The following is an 18,778-nucleotide window of genomic DNA, read 5'->3' as shown; positions in this document are numbered from 1 at the left end:
ACCATCAAACACCCATATGAAAAAATATGAACCTCAAACTAAACCTCACACCTTATACAAAAGGATCACGGAAATAAGGAGAAAATTTTAACTCTCCAACACTAGAGAGAATCTTTGTGATAGGCGGTTAGGCAGAGTTCTTAGATATGGCACCAAAACAATAATCCATAAAAGGAAAATCTGGAAACTAGCACTTCATCCACATGTAACACTTCTGCTCTGCAGGAGACACTTTAAAGAGCAGCAAGAAAAGACATGCTAGATTGTGGAGAAAATACTTACAGATCCATATCTGATAAAGGGCTTGTATCCAGAAGACTCTTGAGAGTCCCTTGGACTGGAAGATCAAACCAGTCAATCCTAAAGGAAATCAACCCTGAATATTCATTGGAAGGGCTGATGCTGAAGCTGAAGCTTCAATACTTTGGCCACCTGATGTGAAAAGATGACTCTCTTGGAAAAGACCCTGATGCTGGGAAAGATTGAGGGCAGGAGGAGAAGGGGGTGACAGAGGATGAGATGGCTGGATGGCATCACCAACTCAATGGACATGAACTTGAGCAAACTTCAGGAGAAGCCTGCTGTGCTGCAGTCCATGGGGTTGCAAACAGTCAGACTCGACTTAGTGACTGAACAACAACAATCCAGAATATACAAAGAATTTCTCAACCTTCAATGGTGAGACAACAACTCAATTTAAAAATGGGTAAAATCGTTGAATAGACACTTCACCAAAGAGGGAACATGGAAGGCAATTAAACACACAAAAACAGGCTTAATAGCATCAACCACATGGGAAGTGCAAATCAAAATCACAAGGAGTTAACACCACAGACCTATAAGAACGGCTAAAATAAAAAATACTGGCAGTTCCAAATACCGGAGAGAAAGCGGATCTCTCATAGTGGAAGGCAAAAAAGTAGAGATACTCTGGAAATTTGGTGGTTTTTTAAAGTTAAACCTTTACTATATGACTGAGCAATCTCACTCCTAGGTACATACCTTCGATAATTTTCTGTTCATATAGAAACCTAAACACAAGTATCTGTAGCAGTTTTATTTAAAATTGCCAAAAACTGGAAACAAGCCAAATATCCTTCAGTGGGTGAAAGTAAGACACTGGCACACCCGTGCAAAGGAATAGCACGCGGCCACGAAAGGCAACACGTGTGCGCCTCAGACACACTCAAAGAAGCGTCTCCAGAGGCTACACCCGCTATGACCTACGTATGTGACCTTCTGGAAAAGGCAAATCTGTACGGATGGAGAAGGGAGACGGGTTTGCCAGAGGCTGGGGTGGGGCAAAGGGCCAGCATAAGGGAATTCTGAGGGGACGGAACTGCTCTGCATCCTGATTGTGGAGGTAGTGACACAAACGTGTTAACACATAGAACCTTACACAGGAGACAGTTACTTTTATGGTATGTTGATTTAACCATTTTAGAACCTGAAACGAAATAGACCCAAATAAACGTCTCTTAAAAAAAAATGCCTTCAACGAAATTTTCCACCTGGGTTTCTTTCAGATGGGTTTCTTCTGCTTTGTGGGGGCCTCGCCACACCAGCCCTGGTGTTTGTGGGTCTGTTTATCCATCGAGAAAATGAGACGGGTCTCCCCCGACCCTAAAATGACACCTGTGGGCAGGCTCTTTGTGAAATCAGGGGAGGGGTGGGCGTGGAGAGAAGGCGTGTTTGGCCTCCACCAGGCTCTGGACCCAGATGGAGCAGTTGTCCTTTGGTCTGAAAACCTCTGGGTTAGAATAGCTGGTCTTGACCCAGATCCTTGCACACCTGGGACCCACCCTGGATTTCAGGACCTTCAAGTGGGGCTCGCTCATTCATCCCTTTGGCACACGCCCCCATGGACCCCAGCAGCGAGCTAGGCCAGGGCTGGCTCTCATGGCCGGTGGTCTAAACAAGGCCCTTTGGGAGAAGCCAGATGTGTGCTCCTTGTTCTAGGACTCCCAGGTGACATGGGGGTTAAACACAGTGGGAAACCTGAAAAGGCTCTGAGATCTAGGCCTCCTGCAAGGCAGGAGTGCACGAAGACTGAAACCGTTTTTACCCCAGGCAGGACAACTTTTGGAAAGAGCACTTTCTGAGCAATAAGGGGCTGTGCACAGATGCAGGGAGCTGCTGTTGTGAGGATGACTCTCAGACCCGGGCCAGCGGGGCCAGGACATCATTCGTGTGGAGAGCGGCTGGTCACACAAGCACCTACCACGCGCTGGGGCACTGCGCTGAAGAAGCACTGATCCTCACGACGACCCTAGGAGGAAAGGGCTGTCATCACTGGGATGAGGAAACTCAGGCTCCATGAGGCCACAGGTCACATGAGCAGGAGGTGACAAGGCTGCGTTTCAGTTCACAGCTCCAGCCTTCTGGGCTGAGGCCCGATGTCAGGCCTGCTCTCCAACACGTGCCCCGAGACAGAGACCAATGCCACCTTTCATCAAAAGCTGGAGAAGAGCCTGCCATGTAGAGCAGTGCTCAAATAAAAAAAAAATGTTAAAAGAAAATTTTACACAACAGAATGCTTCCTTTGAAAACTATCTTATGTTTAAGTCCAATTCATCCAGAAAACCAGACTTGGCCAATGGTGGCTAAAGGTGAAAGCAGGGTTGCCTTGGGGCTCCCAGAGTTTCTGGAACACTGCTTGAAGGCTACTCATCCAGTAGGTTGGCACCTAAACTGTGAGAAGCATAGGAGGTGCCATGATGCTTAAGGCTGGCTTTGGGTTCGAAAGAATGAGGTGGAATTGTGAAAGACTCGTTCAGTTAGTTATCTTATTCAGTTAATTAGACTTATTCAGTTAGTTAGTTGGTCATGGGGAAGACTGCAGGATTCCAGACTTGCCACGTGCATTGGGCGCTGGTCCACTTGACCTGGGCACCACCTGGTTCACCCTCCCCTCTGATCAGCAGCCATGACCTGTCACTCACTGGGGAGAAAACTTATCTTCACCATCTTACATGTAGTAAGCTGACTCTTTAAAGATGTGAATGATAAGGTTAAGAGCTTACACCACCCTTCCTTTTTCCTTGCCCTTATTAAAAGGCGTCACCTGGTTTTCCTGTATTGACAAAAGGAGGGTGTCTGAGCACAGATCTTGGTGGAAGATCAGTGACCCTGGGGCACGTGCTGGCAGAATGGCTCAGAGTGGAATCATCTGACGGACCTCCTTCTCGTAGATGTCAGGGATCATGCCCACGGGGGAGCTGACCATGTGCACAGTATTCCTGCCAAACAGCTGGAACTCATAGTGGATGAGTTGCTCCCAAAAGCCGTTGTTGGGCCGGATGATGGGCCGGCAGGACTTGGTCCACGTGTGGGCGTCCAGCAGGGACATGGCGTGGTACTTCATGAGATAGGCGAGGCAGAGGGCGGCCGAGCGGCTGACGCCGGCGGCGCAGTGCAGCAGGGTGCGGCCCTGCTTCATCTCCACGCTGTGGATGTGGTCTGCGATGGGGTCGAAGAAGTCACAGAGCCGCGAGGTGGGCGTGTCAGCCACGGGCACCTGCACGTAGTGAATGTCCTCGTACAAGGCGTTCACCACCTCCACTGAGACGTTGATGACCGTGCTGATGCGGTTGCTGGAGAGCATAAGCCTGTTGTTGGCGGCCACCCCGCTGCTGATATACAGGCTGCTGGTGACCTGTGAGAGGCCGCTGACCGAGGGCTGCTGGAACTGAACAGGGAAGGCACACGGGGATGCTGTCATCAGGCCGGTGGGTCAGCGGCCTGTGAGACATAAAGGCTGCCTCTTCCTGCTAGGCTGTGTCCATGGAAAACTGCAGGGAGGGAGAGGAGACAGATGAGGAGCCCCAGTTCAGGGCCCCCTGCTTCATATAACTCAGTGGGGCCCCTCAGTGTGGCTGTCAAGGTCACTTGTGGCCTGGCTCCCTGCCCATCTTTCCACCCTGCTTTTAACCTTTCTCATGTCCTGAAGGGCCTTGGCTGGGCTGAGTCATATTCTGTTCCAGGGCCCTTCCTGCTCTCAGTCCAGAACCTCCTTTCCTTACAAGCCTGTCAAGTCCTAGTCTGTCCCATTCAGCAAAGAACTGTTGAGCATTGGGATCTTGGCCAAGGGCCACTTCCTGAGGGAAACTTTCTGGGACTATACCCCTCCCCTACACGTGATCAAGTACCATTTCTAGGCAGGTCCTAGGTGCCCTCCTTCCTAACATTTCCTGAAGATGTGCTTTTGCCATGCCCTGTCTGTGAGTTCTCATGGTTTACCACTGTTTCTGCCTTCGTTCCTACTATATCGCCAGTGCCAGGCTGCATGTTCCCACAAGCAGGTGCTTAAAAATATTTGCTGAATGAAGAAATGACTCCAACAACCAGGACTCTGCCTCCCGAGAGGTTTTCTGGAAAAGATGGGATCTCTGGCCATGTTTCTCTAGAATTCGGGGGAGGAGCTGGCTGGAGGTAAGGGTGGTTGGTTCTTAGGCTGCTGGAGAGGAAGGTCAAAGGCTGCCTAGACAAATCCTACCTGCCAGTACCCCCAGAGTCCAGTGCAATAGGCTCACCCCAAGTAGGTAGGGTGGATGGGACTGGTTTGTTCTGAAAGTCTTATGTGAAGTCAAAGTGAAAGTCACTCAGTCTTTGAGACCCCAAGGAAGGTAGCCCATCAGGCTCCTCTGTCTATGTTTTTCAGGCAAGATTACTGGAGTGGGTAGCCGTTCCCTTCTCCAGGGGATCTTCCCTACCCAGGGATCAAACTGGATCTCCTGCATTGAAAACAGATTCTTTACTGTCTGAGCTACCAGGGGCAGAGGAAAAGCCCCACCCTCAACCAACTGGAAGCCCAAATGCTAAGGGATGTTCTGGAGCCTCATCACCTGAAAACTCAGAGAGAAGTGGACAGAAGGCCCCCAAAACTAGTGCCCAGTGGGCAACAGGAATTAGGGGAGGTTGCCGTTCATTACAGGGACAAAAAGTGTGGTGAGAAGACACTGCTCTGGAAGGTGAGGGTAGTGATGAGAGGAAAGTCATTTTCATGCTAATCAAGAAACACTTATCAGGCACTGTGGTAGGTGCTGGGGATACTGAAGTGTACAAGACAGCCATGGCCCCCTCTCACAGAACTCAAAGTCTCATGGGAAAGACAGACATTAAATAGGCAATTATGGGTGCAACAGAGTTGAGCAATAGGGATAATAGTGCCTACCCTAAAAAATCTTTTCCCTTCCAACTTTTAGATTAAAAAGAGAAGAAACTTGAAGATCATTTTTCACCTGTACAATGAATACCTAAAACTGCTCTAGGAAAGACCTTGGTGTATGTTATGGATGATTAACTGCTAAAATTATTGTTATCTGGATTTAGCAGAGAATTTGCATCTTGAGTGATCTGAGCTGAACCTGAAGACTATTAATAAGTTACGTTTGGAAGTTTAACTTCAATGAAGTAAATGTTTGTTGTGCAAGAAACAAATACTGACTTACTAAACAAAGATGGTGTGGTAAGCTTGTTTTTTTTTTCACAAGGCTCCTGAGAACCCAACTGCAGCATCTCAATTCAATTGAATGAGAAACGCGTTTAGTATCAAAACAGCCCAAGACACTGGTGTGAAAGTACAATCTCAGAGGTTGATTAACTACTGTGGCATACTTACTGGTCACTTTGTACAATGTATGTCTGAAGTACAGTGGTGAAAACATTAAATGTGACATTTCAAAAAAAAAAGAATCGTGTGAGGATTAAATGAGGTAATCCATGTAAAGTGTTTAACACTGGGCCTGGCACATAATTAACTACTGTTGCTGTTGTTAGGGAAGTTAAAATCTAGGGCATTATGAGAATGAAGAGTAAACGGAGTTACTTCAGGCTGGGGCTACAGAGTTGCAAAGATCGCCTGAAGAAATGACCCAAGATCTGAAGAACTTTTAACTTGAGGAGGAGAGAGCGGGACAAAGAGCGACTCGGTGGCATCTCAGTGTCACCATTTTACAGCCTACAAAACAGCATAGCAAGCCGGTGTCCGGAGTTAATATCTCCATTTTATACACGGGGAAAGTGAGGCAGAGTGGGGAAAGGACCTGTCTAGGGTCACAAAGCAAGGTTCAAAACAGCCGATCTTTCTAAAGTGGGCAAACGCCATGCGGCTTTCGTTAATACTGGGTTATAAAACGTGGAACATAGTCCAACGGTTGACGGGAGAAAGGCGCCACTTCCAGGGGTGAGTCAGGTAGATTTCCCGGGGAGTTGGCGTTGGAATGGGCTTATTTGCCCGCTGTGTCAAGACCTCAGGGTCTTACCTCTCTCTCGCGGGCGGGAGGGCAAGTTGTATTCAGGAAGCAACCTTGGGCGAGCGTCTCCGGGTCAGAGAAGATCGGTCACGACCCAGGAGCCACTGTCCCCGCCAGCCCGGGGCTCCGGTTTCCATAGCAATGGTCCCTTGTTGCGGAAAGAGATGGGCCGTGCCGGGTCTCCGGAGAAACCCCGGCCTCGTTTTCCCCGTCCTGGAGCTGCGGGGCCCGGACTCACCGGCCACCGCCCTGCGATCATGCGGGAACCCCAGCAGTAGAAAAGTAGGGTCGGGGCTCTGCGTGCCGCAGCCCACTAGTTCTCGCCCAGCCCGTCTCCATGGCAACGCACCGGGCGGCGCCACGGCAGTCGCCAAGGGACAATCCGGCCGCATCCGCAGGCTTCCGGGCTACTCCCACACGGCCCACCCCACCCCACCCCACCCACCCCCTGGTCCCGCCTTCCTTGCGCGTCTCCCGGGAAACGCGCTGTGCTCCGCGCACCGCGTCTGCGCAGGCGCTCACTCCGCGTCTGCGCGCGCTCAGAAGAGCATGGACCCCGAGAAGGCTCTCATTCCCGAGTTGCTCGCCAAAGCGGGAGACGAAAACTCAGCGGTTGGCCAGCAGCTCCGGCCCTCGGTCACATGGAACCTAGACTCGCCCGTTGCCGGTGCGGTCGCCCCTCAGGCGACTAGCAGTTCTGGCACCTACCCGGCGTCGGCCTTCTTCCGGCACAGTAGGCTCAGTAACCGCCGGGACACTCACGTAGGGAGCCCGCCGAAGATTTGCTTCCTGCGGCCGCGGACCGCGCAGCCATTCGTTCTCTTCAGGTGCGGCCCGGGTACCCAGAACGTTCGTCAGAGCCCGGACCCCCGGGGAAGCCGAACTCGCTCAGACTTCTGCTCCCTCAGGCAGCCGCGGGGATCTTGGTCCTGGCTCTGCAGAACCTTGGGCGCCTCAGAGCCGGGGCTTTTCTTAGACCCCAGAAGAGTCTGAATGTCCCAGTCCAGGTCTTCACCCTCTCCGGAGCCCGAACGCCCTCAGCCCGGACTCGGAAGGAGACTGAGATTCCCGCCTCAACCCATATATCCTCCGAACGCCCGGGCCGGCCTGTAGTCTCCCAGGCTTGACGTCGTCTGTCCAGAAGGTTCCTAGCTTCCCCTGGGCCGAGTCGAACTTCCTTACCCGCCGGGTGAGGCCCAGGTTCTCGCAGGCCTGACGCTTTCCGCAGTGACCCGGGGAAAGCCCTTCGTTCCCTCAGCCGTGGCCCTGTCCCCACAGACCTCAGCTTCCCCTCGCCTGCTCCATTTCACACTCCCTCGGAGTACCCGCCCCCGCCCCCGCACCCCTGCCCAGGCTCCCGCAGAGGCCTTGCTCGGCAGCATTACGTTTCAAAAGGATCATTACTACTTGAAAGGGACTATTTCCTGTCATGGCCTTTATCCCGCCCCCCGCCCGCCTTCCCAGGAAGTATTGGTAATTTGGTGCACCACTGAGTGGGTGAACTGTTTAGTGTATCTTTAGGTATTTTACGCTTTTTTTTTTTTACCCCCAGCAGAATTCGGGGGACTTTTGATTGTGAGCATCTTGATCTCTAAAGGAGTCTTTTCTATCCCCGCATGTCTTTTCTGTCGGAAAAATTGTAAATGGGAGATAAAGGGTGTTTCTTACTACTTGTTTGTAGATGTAAAAGCATTCAGAAAAGCACAGTTTCAAACTGGCTGAACATGAATTAGGGGGAAATTTTTTTAATCCTTCGAAATGTTTTATCCTCTAAAATTTGTCCTTTTTTTTTTTTGTCCTGTGAAAATAGTATGCACTTATAGAAAAATCAGATGGACAAGCGAAATGAATAATCTGGAGACAATCACTGTTCCAAACGGGCTGAAAATGAATTAGGATAAAAAGTTTTTTAGTCCTTCAAAGTGTTTTATCCTTTAAAAATTGTCCTATTGTCCTATCAGAATAATATACACTTATTATAGAAAAATAGATGAGCATAATGAATGGCTAGAGACAATCACTGTTACCATTGTGGTGTACATTGTTTCATATCTATTCATAAATGCATACTGCAACATGCTTTTGCATTTTTTTTTTTTTTTTAGTGGTAGGGAGGGAATATGTCACAAAAAAGTTTATTATTTTGTAAACTTGCCCCCCCCCATACACTGTGGATGTCTGTTTTATCCATAGCTGCTTAGTATTTTATTGTATGGCCTAATCACAATTTATTTAGTTGCTTCCTTATTGTATATTTAACTAGTTTCCAAATTTTAGAAAAAATATTATGAATAATTATTTTCAAGTAAGCAAAAAATATTTATACAGTTGCAAAACCACTTCATGGTGTCACCAAATTATCAAAAGTGAAAACTCAATGCCTGGTATTATCCATTTTTGACCAGTTCCTCATTTTAACCAAATTGTTACCTCTAGTTTAGCCTGGAGCACCTGGCTTCATTCTACCATACCCCATCCCATCCCAACTTCTGCTTCTCACCCTCCAGAGTCTCCTCAAGTGTTTGTCCACTTCAGACTTTCTTTACCTTTCTAGACTTTTCCCAAACCCTTTTCCCTTAGAATATCCCAATTAACCAACATAACCTGTGTCCAGGGATTTTATTCTCTTTTTTCCTGATTCCTTTGACCTTCCCCACCCGGATCTCCCTTAGACCTAGGCTCGAGCAGTGCCCACCCCCCACCCCCAACCCTCCTCAAATTTATCCCTCTGACTTTGCTTCTTTCCTCTAAGACCTTTGCCTCCCATTTCATCCTGCATTTTCTTCAGATGACTGCTCCTTTGGACACTTATAAGTCCCTGCTGACACTTCTTTTATGGATGACTCTGACCTTTCTACATCCTTCTCAGGATTTTATTTTCCTCTCAGCATCTTCCAAGAAACACCCCTTAGGCACACATACTCCACAGGAAGAAACCTAAGCCTACTCCCTTGCTCCTCTGACAGTTATGACAGGGCAGTGCCTCTCCCAAGAAACTTGAGGAAGGGTCAGCCACTACCCCAGGATCCCATCAGATCAGGTTGTGTTCTAGTCCTGATGCTAGCCATCAAGCCTGTACCACCTTCTCCTCCCTCTCCAGCTTAATGAATTCCAGTGAAGCAGCAGTGAAAAAATTTTTACCCAAGAGCCACTTATCTCGGGTGATAATACGTGACAACCTCAGTGCACAGCGAATCTATGAGATGGAGGTAAAGTCATCACAAGCCTTTCCATTAGAGGGTGTTAGTGGCTTGATCCATGTTCATTTCACTCTCCTGGAAACCTTGGAGGAAGCTCTCAGATCTTAGAGGTGGTAGGAGGCCACCAAGGTGCTCTAATACAAGCCTCTTTTACAGAGGAGACAGTTGAGACTCCAGGTTACTGATTCACCCAAGTGTCATAGCTATTCCTTGTTTGCAGGAGCCAAGGAAGATTCCACATCTCTTGGTTCCTGTGGGATTTTTTTCCCTCAAAACACATTACCTTTCTATTTAGGGAGCCCCTGAGTGGATTCCTACAATCTCCTGTAAAAAGAAGTCTTGCTTCTAGAGCTTGAATTGGCATTGACACCATTTGGTCATTTTTTTTTTTTTTCCTTCAGGGATTATCTCCCACTTTTCCACACGAGAACTGAGATTTTTCTACTTTTTGCTTATGGACAAGAAAGGTTTGACCTGCTTACCCAAAAACCCTCAGAAGAAGAGAGAAACCACAGTGTCATCATCCCACAGGCCCTGACTGATTAATTCATTAAATGCATCTTCAGGGCTCACCTGGGACAGGCAGTGTTTTGGGCATGAGGAAGAGACTAGTGAACATGATGGGCTCTGAGAATGTGCCCGTTTCTTCCACTAGAGCAGGGGGCCAGAGTTAAGCTGCTGTACCCTTCTTGACTTTTTTGAGCCCCTCTCCATGTTCCAGGACCAAATCTGGAGGGACCCATGAGATTCTGACATTGAAAACAGTGAGAAAGATTTAAGAGATGGTGGCAGATCTTAAATGTCATCGAGACCAAAAGAAGAGTAGAGATGTGAGTGTCTCTCTCTCTGCTAAACTTCCAGTGGCATGGTGTAGTGGAATTAGAGCAGTGTTTCTCCCACACAAAGTTCTCCCATTAGGGGAGGAGATGGCTCTGGCCAGCCATTGATTTCTCAGGGCCTCCAGGAGGGCAGTGAATATCTAGTGTGTTGGGAACCCTCTGAACAATGCTTTGAGAACAGTGGATAATGGCTGGTATCCCTGCATGTGTGGCCATGGTTCTCAACTGGGATGGCTATGCCCTGTGGGGACTTTGGCAATATATTGTAATAGAAGAAATAAGTAGGGAATTCCCTGGTGGTTCAGTGGTTAGGTCTCTGTGCTTCACTGTTGAGGGCGCAGGTTCAATTCATATCCAGGAGCTAGAATCCCACAAGCTGTGTGGTGTGGCCAAAAAGAAGTCCAGTTCAGTGTGACATAGGGGGTGTCACCGACAATATGCGGGGGGCACCCAGTGAGTAATAGGGACTGAGTGATAAGAGTTAAGGAAGGGGGTTACAAGATGCACCCTTTTCCCTCCCTCCTTCTGACCACTCTCCGAACAGAGATGTTAGGCTCTGAGGCTGCAGACTGTCAGAAGGTACCACAGGAGTGAGCTGGCTAGAGGCCCTCACTCTACAAACAGGGAAATGGAGCTCCCTGTGAGCCAAGTTATTGATGGAATACTGAGTTCATCTGGCTCCTTTTCCACCTCGTAGCAGCAGCACAGATCCCTCTCTTACTGTGAAGTAATCTCACCTCTGCTTTTTGTAAGATAAGAGCTGCAGACAAGACCAAGAAGAAGATGAACCACTTGTATGACCACCTGAAAAAGAAATTCATGACAGACCAGCTCAGAAAGTTGGGGCGCTGGCGATGGGAATCCACGAACATCCGGCAGTACCTGGATAGCATCCGAGGGAACAAGGTCCCATTAAAACCTCAGCCTAACAGGAAAAATCAGCCACCCTAGTCAAGGCAGAGTGGTCCATCCTGGGGCCATGACGACACTAGGCTGACGCTAGGAGACAAGCTGAAAGTGAGCCAGTCTACACCATTGTAGAACAGCAATAAATGAGACCTGTGGACAGTGGAGTACAAAGCTGCTTGGCAATGCTGCTATTTCTTGCCCAGTCCCATCCCCCCTTTTCTGGTGAAGGCAATCCTTATAGTCCTGTAGCTGCCCAAGTGGAAAGGGCTGAATTGAGCCAGCTTCCAAGGTTAAGGCAGGAATTGACCTCTGGTACCCACGTGTTTGGTGCAATGCCAGGCCAGGTGTGCTGGGACAGTGGTACCTTGTATGGGAAGGGCTTGGTAATGCCACTGCCTAGCATTCCAGTGGTGAGTCAAGGTGGGGCATCAGGCAGACCTGGGTTAAGGGCTATTTCTGCCGTCCATCAGCTGTGAGGCTGTAACCTCTCTGAGCCTCTGTTTCCTTATGTGAAAAAACGAGGCAGCAGTGAGAGAACCTGCCTCTGAGAACCGGTGTGAGGCTGCGGAGCACTCAGCCCAGGGCCCGTCATTCCACGGGCTCTCACCACAGTGCCTTCAGTTAGCTTCCAGCCTTGCCAGCCCTGCCGCTCTGGCCTGCCCACTGCCCCAGCCGCACCTGCAGGCTCCTCATCTAGAATGATCTTCAGGGCTCTGAGGAAGCTCTCTTCACCCTCCAAGGCTTATCCCAATGCCATTTCCCCACCAACCCCTCACAAGCTTCTCTGATCTGCCTCCTGCCTGCCCCTCCACAACCCAGCCCAAGCCGCATGGGTTCCCCTCTCTCTGAACTTGGCTTACCAGTGGTGGCTTCACTCTGCCTTTCGAGGTAGATGTTTGGATATTTGTCCCAGCCTTATATCAGACTATACAGCCTTTGAGAGTAAGAGCCAGGGATCCCCAAGATTCAGTTCAGGCCTCTCCTGTGCCACTCCACCCCACCGGCAGAGGCCTCCCCTTCGTGTGCTGACATGTCTCTGCACTGAGCGTGCGGTTGGCCATCTCTTTGCTCTGTCTTCCTGACCATGTTGTGAATATGTCAATGACCGGGTTACTCATCTGTTCATCTCTGTACCCACAATGCCCAATAACACTGAGAAGTCAGTGTTTTCTAAGTGATTATTCCTTTGTTTAATTACAGCTTCAGCACAGTGCCCAGAGTAAGGGCATGGTACATATTTTTTAAAGTTAACCAGGTCCCCTCACTTTACAGATGAGGAAACAGGCCCAGAGAGGTGGCTTGACTTGCCCAAGGCCACACAGCAAGTTAGTGGCAGAGAACTAGAAGCAGGTTTCCTGGCTGCCGGGGAGTGGTCGTTCTGCATTACCACAGCTGCTAGGTAAGGACCTCAGTCCTCATCCAGGGATGGAGAGCCAAGTGTCCACGAAGCTTCTGTTTTCCCTTTTAATGGTCTTCCTTTGAGAATACGCTACTTTTCAGTGGGAGCCAAAACCTTATTTTTCTAGGTTTTTGTCTGTTTTCTTGGCTAAGCACAACTAATTGGAATAATTGACTTTAAAACTTTAAGTTTTATTATACAAGCAATATGACCACATCTGCCAAAAACAAAAACTCTTCCGTTAGACCAACCACTGCTAGCATTTTGATGTGTTTCTTATATTTTGAGTATTTGTTTCATTTCAACAACAGTCCTTTTCCCAGCACTGTACCTAGAAAGGGGAAAGAAAGGCTTCGGGGATCCTGGTGTCTTCCGAGGGCCCACGAAGCCACCCAAGCTCCTCTTTTCTCCAGAGAACTCTGCCCCTCCTAAATCTTCCCCTAATGCAGCCTCTCTAAGCCTCACCCCTGTCTAGCCTTCAGCCACACCCACCCTTCTCCTCTCCTCTGGATGGCTGGTCTTGGCAGAGGGTCTTTGCAGTCTTATGCTGTGGCCCAGCAGACTGGGGGAACCCTGGGAGTGAGATGGGTGGGAGATTTGGGATGTCTACCTAGTAAGTCACTTTATAAACCACTAACTCATGGGTGGACTTAATCCTCCCATATTTGCATTAAAAACCAGAGGACTTTGCATTTAAGTAAGGAACAAGAAGTAATGAAATTCCGCAGAGCCCCCTAATTTTTTTTAATAGAAATTTGCCAAGCTCTTTTTTCTTTTTAAATTAGGCATTTATAAGCAAGCAAGCATATATTAATTACATAAAAATAGTTTTTCGAGTAGTAGGGAAAATCATCATATTGTCATTAGCAGCAGTGAAGTAGAGAAGGGAACAGCAATGCAGATGCTCCTGGTGGGCGTGAGGGTGGAGCTGTGGGTTTTTTTTTTTCTTTTTTCTTAATTTAAAAAAAGTGTCATTTGCGACTCCTGACTTAAAGCAAGAACAAGATGGCATCCCCAAGCCTGGTAGGTGCAGAGGGTGAGTGGGGTCAGCCGAACCTGTGGGCATTAGGTGGCCTAATTGTGGAGAGAGGAGAAAAGAAAAAAGTTCAAAAGAAAAGGAAAATCAATGAGAGAAATGAAGGAGTATTGGATAGGAAGATATTCAAGAAATAGAATCCTGAAGCTAAGAACGGCCTTAGGGATTCTTTAGTCCAGTGGACACACAAACACACACACACAGGTGGAGCTCCTAGTTTAAACGAAGTCTCCCTTGGCATCCCATTCCCGTAACTAAAATCACTGACATAGTCACATTTATTGAGCATTCATATTTCAGGCACAGAGCTCAGTTGTTTTCAAACATGAGTCATTGAATTCTCCCAACAACAAAGTAGGTAATTTTATTAGCCCACTTTATAGATGAGATGTTGAGGCTCAGAGAGCCAGAATCCTGCCTAAGGTTGGGCAGCTAGTAAGCGACAAAGTCTACCTTCAGCCTGTCTAATGTGAAGACCATCTCCTAAACGGCATGTGATAAGCCCCCAGTCTTCGTCACTAGTCAGAAATGGAGGCGGGGCCCCTCAGGAGCATGAGTTCACAGATGATATGGAACCTCAGCTGTGACGTCAGTTACCCGAGACTGGCTGTTTCACAGAGAACTGGAAGGAGCTCCAGGTCTCCCTTCTGCCAGGTGGCTAAGGGGAACTTGTCACCCATTCTGGGCTGGACAGGCTGAGGGAGAGTTACAGAGATGTGGATGAGGCACACGCCCACCCAGGAAGTGGAGAACAGGACATAGGAGTCCTGACCACTGCCCATTAGCTAAGAAAAGATGTCTTCAGTTTGGTCCTCAGGAAACCTTTGTGGAACATCCTTTGTGTCTGAAGAACCATGCTGATGGCAGGGGACAGATGAATGATACTCTTTTAGCGGGACCTAGTGTTTTGGGTGTACTCTGTAATTCTCACTGATGGCATTTCCTTCCCTCCTCCCCTTTCACCAGATACACGTCACTCCTTTAGGGCACTTGGAAAAACCTTCCCAGTTCAAAAATCTTGCTGAGTGCACAGTGGGTTCCTTTAGATTTTCTCCATGACCTGGGACAAAAGGAGTGAACTTCTGTTTACGAAGCATCTGTTACACGCAAGACATTGATATCCTACCTCAGTATTCACAAGAGTACTCTTCAGATATCACGCCCACTTTAAAAAAAATTTATTTTTGGCTGCTCTGAGTCTTCATTGCTGGGCACGGGCTTTCTCTAGTTGTGGAGAGTAGGGGCTACTCTCTAGTTGCGGAGCATGGGCTTCTCATTGTGGTGGCTTCTCCTGCTGTGAAGCATGTCTAGGGCACACAGGCTTCAGTAGTTGACACGTGGGCTTTAGCTGTCCCAAGACATGTAGGATCCTCCCAGACGAGGGATCAAACTGGTGCCCCCTACATTGCAAAGTGGATTCTTAACCACTGGACCACCTGGGAAGACCCATGTCCACTTTTAAGATGAGGAAACTGAGGCACAGAGAAGCTAAGAAACTTGCTCAGAGTCGCTCAGTTTGAACCAGGCTGTGAGATGCATAAGGCATGCTCTTTCCTTGCCATCCGGCTGCCCCAGTGATGCTCAGCTTCATTTCCAGCACCACCCTCAATTTCAGCCATTGTCGGTGCAGGAACTGCTCTGTGACAGATGCCCATACATAGCCCCGGCCCTTGACTTTCCTCCTAGGCTACCACCGTTGACCATGTGGTCACTGACACGGCAGGGAGGAACTCTTGGGTGAGAATGCTGGGACGTCATGGCAGGTCCCAGCTCCAGGGTGTCAGGCAAGGGCAGCGGCATCAGATCCCAGCAAGTGGGTATGGGGCAGCCTGTCAGGGGCCTCTGCAGATGATCATAGGGGCAGATAGCTGGGGAGCAGGGGAGGCAGTCGCAGTTAAGAGTGATCCCACAGTTCTTACATGTTCATCCCATCCGCCTATCCTCCCATCCATCCACCCATCACTCACTTATCCATCTGTCCATGTGGCGCTTCAGCCCACAGTCAGAACACAAATGTGGAGAAGCTGATTCTCCTGTTTGCCGTGACACCCTCACTGCCCCCCGCCGCTGTGGGAATTGGGGTGACCTGCCCGCTGGGAGTGCCTCTGCCCTGATTCACTCTGACCTCGAGCAAGTCACTTTGCTGAGAGTCTGGGGAACTGGTAAAATCTCAGAGCTGCCTCGAACAGGCCGCTTCTCTTATTTCATCAAGAGGTAGCTGAGACAGAGTGGGGAATTGACTTGCCAAGGTCAGATAAGGAATTACTGGTGGATCTGGGACTAGATCCCGGGGGCTGCCAATCGTTTGTAAAGTGGGAATGGGAATTCTGGCTCTCCTCACTTGCTGGGATTGTAGGGAGGACCCCACGAGATAAGTGGTAGGAAAGTGACGTGAGAAATGAGGTCACCAGGGCAGAAAGTCCCAGAGGTGCAACCTAGGCCCCTGCTGCCGGGCCAGTGCAGATCCAATGGTGACCGCAAGGGGTCAGCAGATGCTTGTGCACTCAGCTGGGATCTGCTCAAAGGCACTTTCTGTGAGCCAGGGTCTGGGTCATTTCATTCCTGGGGACCCCTAGCACAAACAAGACGATGGACGCATCGCAGCCCAGCCTACTGTTGAAGCGGGAAGTATTACTTGGGTATTACAATTCAGAGCCTGGCCCAGCTGCTGACTCTGCAGGGGTCTGAGGGCTGAGGGGCCAAGCCCGGAGCAGGCCTTGGCTGGGTCCCCCTGTGTCCCCAGTAACCTTTATCTTGGCTTCAGCTCTCTCGCCTGCAACTGTTCTGAGGGGGTTGGTGCAGGTGGCTGATCTCTTCACTTCCGTTCTCAAGCCCGAGATGTGGCACAGAGCTTTGCACACATGATGCTCCAAAAATATCTGCTGAGCAACTCCTGCCCTGAGCAGAGCCAGAAAAATCCAGGTCAGCTTGTGGCCACAGACACAAAGGTATATATGCTGGTTTGTGTCCCATTTACCCAGGGAAAGAGATGTACAAGCTAAGAGGGAGGCAGGACAGCATGTAGCTAAGAGCACAGATTTGGAAGGAAGGCCTAGTTCAAATCCCAAGTCAGCTGCTTTCCCAGCTTTATGTCCCTTAGCAAGTGCCCTGTGTAATCAAGCCAGTGTACGTCTCCTCTGCCATTATGCAGTTAGGTTTGGCTTACCTCTGGTGCCTTTGCCGAATGAGAATATCTGACTGGAAGCTTTGCGTGGGGCAGAATCAGAAATAACAGAGTCAGGAGGGCTCTGTTCTGTGATGCCGACATCCACTCCGCCAGCCCTTGCTGGCCTCAGATGTTTCATTCAGTCTCTTTAGAGAAGAGACATACTGTTTTCTGCCTGGGAGAAGTGTTGCCTTCACTTTGCAACCTTCAGTGTAGAGAGCGGTGGGGCAGTGGGTTGGAGCAGTTATTCCCCAACCCCTGCTCAAGGTGGTATGTGAGTCTACGTTTATTATAAACTGAGCAGGTACAAAAGGATACTGGAAACTATGTGTGCGGCATACAAACAACATCAGCACAAAATGCCTGTGAGCTCACAGACGAGTTTGGAATCTGCTGTTCAGTCACTCAGTTGTGTCTAACTCTTTGTGACCCCATGGACTGTAGCATGCCAGGCTTCCCTGTTCTTCCCTGTCTCCCAGAGTTTGCTCAAACTCATATCCACTGAGTTGGGAATAAAATCCCCCATTTCACTTCCCTGTTCTTGCTCCTACCCTCCGCCATAACCTGTTGACTTTGAGCCTGAAGCCTCCCTGGGTTCTCTCAAGTCAGCTGGCTCCCACCTCCCGTTTAGCTGGCTGAGAGACTTCTCAGCCGCTGCTTCCACCTGTTGCCCTCGTAAGAGCTCGCATCCTCTTTCCATATTCCAAGCATTTGTTGAAATCTCCCATTTATCAGTGACCTTTCTTTCTTTCTGGCCATGCAATGTGAGATCTTCGTTCCCTGACCAGGAATCGAACTCATGGCCCTCTGTAGTGGAAACGCTGAGTCCTTAGTGATCCATCTTTAAAATTGTAACATGACCTTCCCAAGCCTTCTTAACTGTTCTCTTTTGCCACATGGCATCTGTCACCTTCTAAATGATTTAATTGGCATATTTCTGTCTCCTTTTATTAGAACGTAAGCTCCAGAATGACAGGGACTTTTGTCAGAGTTCTTTTTTATTTTTTAATATTTTATTTTATTTTTGTTTTTTGGCCCTCTCACATGGCATGTAGGATCTTGGTTCCCTGACCAGGGATCAAACCTGTGCCCCTGCATTGGAAGGTCAGAGTCTTAACCACTAGACCACCAGGGAAATCCCTGTCAAGTTTCTTTCAATGCTCCATCATCAGGGCCTAGAAGAAGACTTCGGGTATGATATGAATTCCATGAATGTTTGTTAAATAAAGTCTTGTTTCTAGTTCTGTTTGTTGGTAAATGCTTAGTACTTTGGCAATCTGTCCCACTTTTGTTTCAGTGGGGTCTCTTTGGGTCTCAGTAAAGATGGGAGGCGGACCCGGGTTCTTTTTAAATACCCTGTAGAAGTCTCCTTGTCAGTGGTTCTCTGTGAAGGGGTCATGGACCCCTTTAAGATTATAATGAAACCTACCACAAGTTGGAACTTACATTTAAAATGTACATGTAATTTACGAAAACTATACATTTCATCTTAAAAACCTGTTCTCTTCTGGAGAGATACATAGAAACTATCAACACCTGGAACTTCCTGAGGTTCAGGGGTTAGACTCCACACTTCCACTGCAGGGGGCATGAGTTCGAGCCCTGGTCTGGGAGCTAAAGATCCCACATGCCATGTGGCACAGCCAAAAAAAGAAAAACACCTCAATCAAAAACTAGATGAAGGATGTAACCAAACCAATAAAAGTGCAAATGACTAAACATATATATTTTAAAAAAGAAACTATCGATATGGTAGCCCCAGAGAGGAGGAAGAGGGGAGTTCTCCTTTCACAGTATAATGTGTTTACTTCAGTTCTGTACAGTGCAAGCATTACGATCTCAAAGTTGAAGAAATTAGTTAAATATTTTAAAGGAACTTATGTTCCAATCCCTTGGGGCAATCACAAAATCACATATCTTTAGCGGCCAGGGAGGTCAGTGCCCATGGCTTTAGGACCATAGGCAGCGGTGGAAG

General features: G+C 48.7%; 2 protein-coding genes across 2 annotated transcripts; one reads left to right on the top strand and one right to left on the bottom strand.

Annotated features, from left to right (window-relative positions):
* Positions 1-937: 937 nt before the first annotated feature.
* Positions 938-6,811, bottom strand: DUSP18 (dual specificity phosphatase 18). The gene is made up of 2 exons (XM_044929938.2): positions 6,264-6,811; positions 938-3,791 (listed from the first exon to the last, which is right to left on the bottom strand). The coding sequence occupies exon 2, from the start codon at positions 3,719-3,721 to the stop codon at positions 3,155-3,157; it is 567 nt and encodes a 188-aa protein (XP_044785873.2). The 5' UTR covers positions 3,722-3,791; positions 6,264-6,811; the 3' UTR covers positions 938-3,154.
* On the top strand, positions 6,803-17,815 carry C17H5orf52 (chromosome 17 C5orf52 homolog). The gene is made up of 3 exons (XM_006069801.4): positions 6,803-7,081; positions 9,355-9,463; positions 11,047-17,815. The coding sequence occupies exons 1-3, from the start codon at positions 6,804-6,806 to the stop codon at positions 11,242-11,244; spliced, it is 585 nt and encodes a 194-aa protein (XP_006069863.1). The 5' UTR covers position 6,803; the 3' UTR covers positions 11,245-17,815.
* The last annotated feature ends 963 nt before the right edge of the window (positions 17,816-18,778 follow it).

The sequence above is a fragment of the Bubalus bubalis genome, chromosome 17, assembly GCF_019923935.1.
Source record: "Bubalus bubalis isolate 160015118507 breed Murrah chromosome 17, NDDB_SH_1, whole genome shotgun sequence".
Taxonomy (NCBI): domain Eukaryota; kingdom Metazoa; phylum Chordata; class Mammalia; order Artiodactyla; family Bovidae; genus Bubalus; species Bubalus bubalis.
This window is presented reverse-complemented; position numbering and strand designations above follow the sequence as displayed.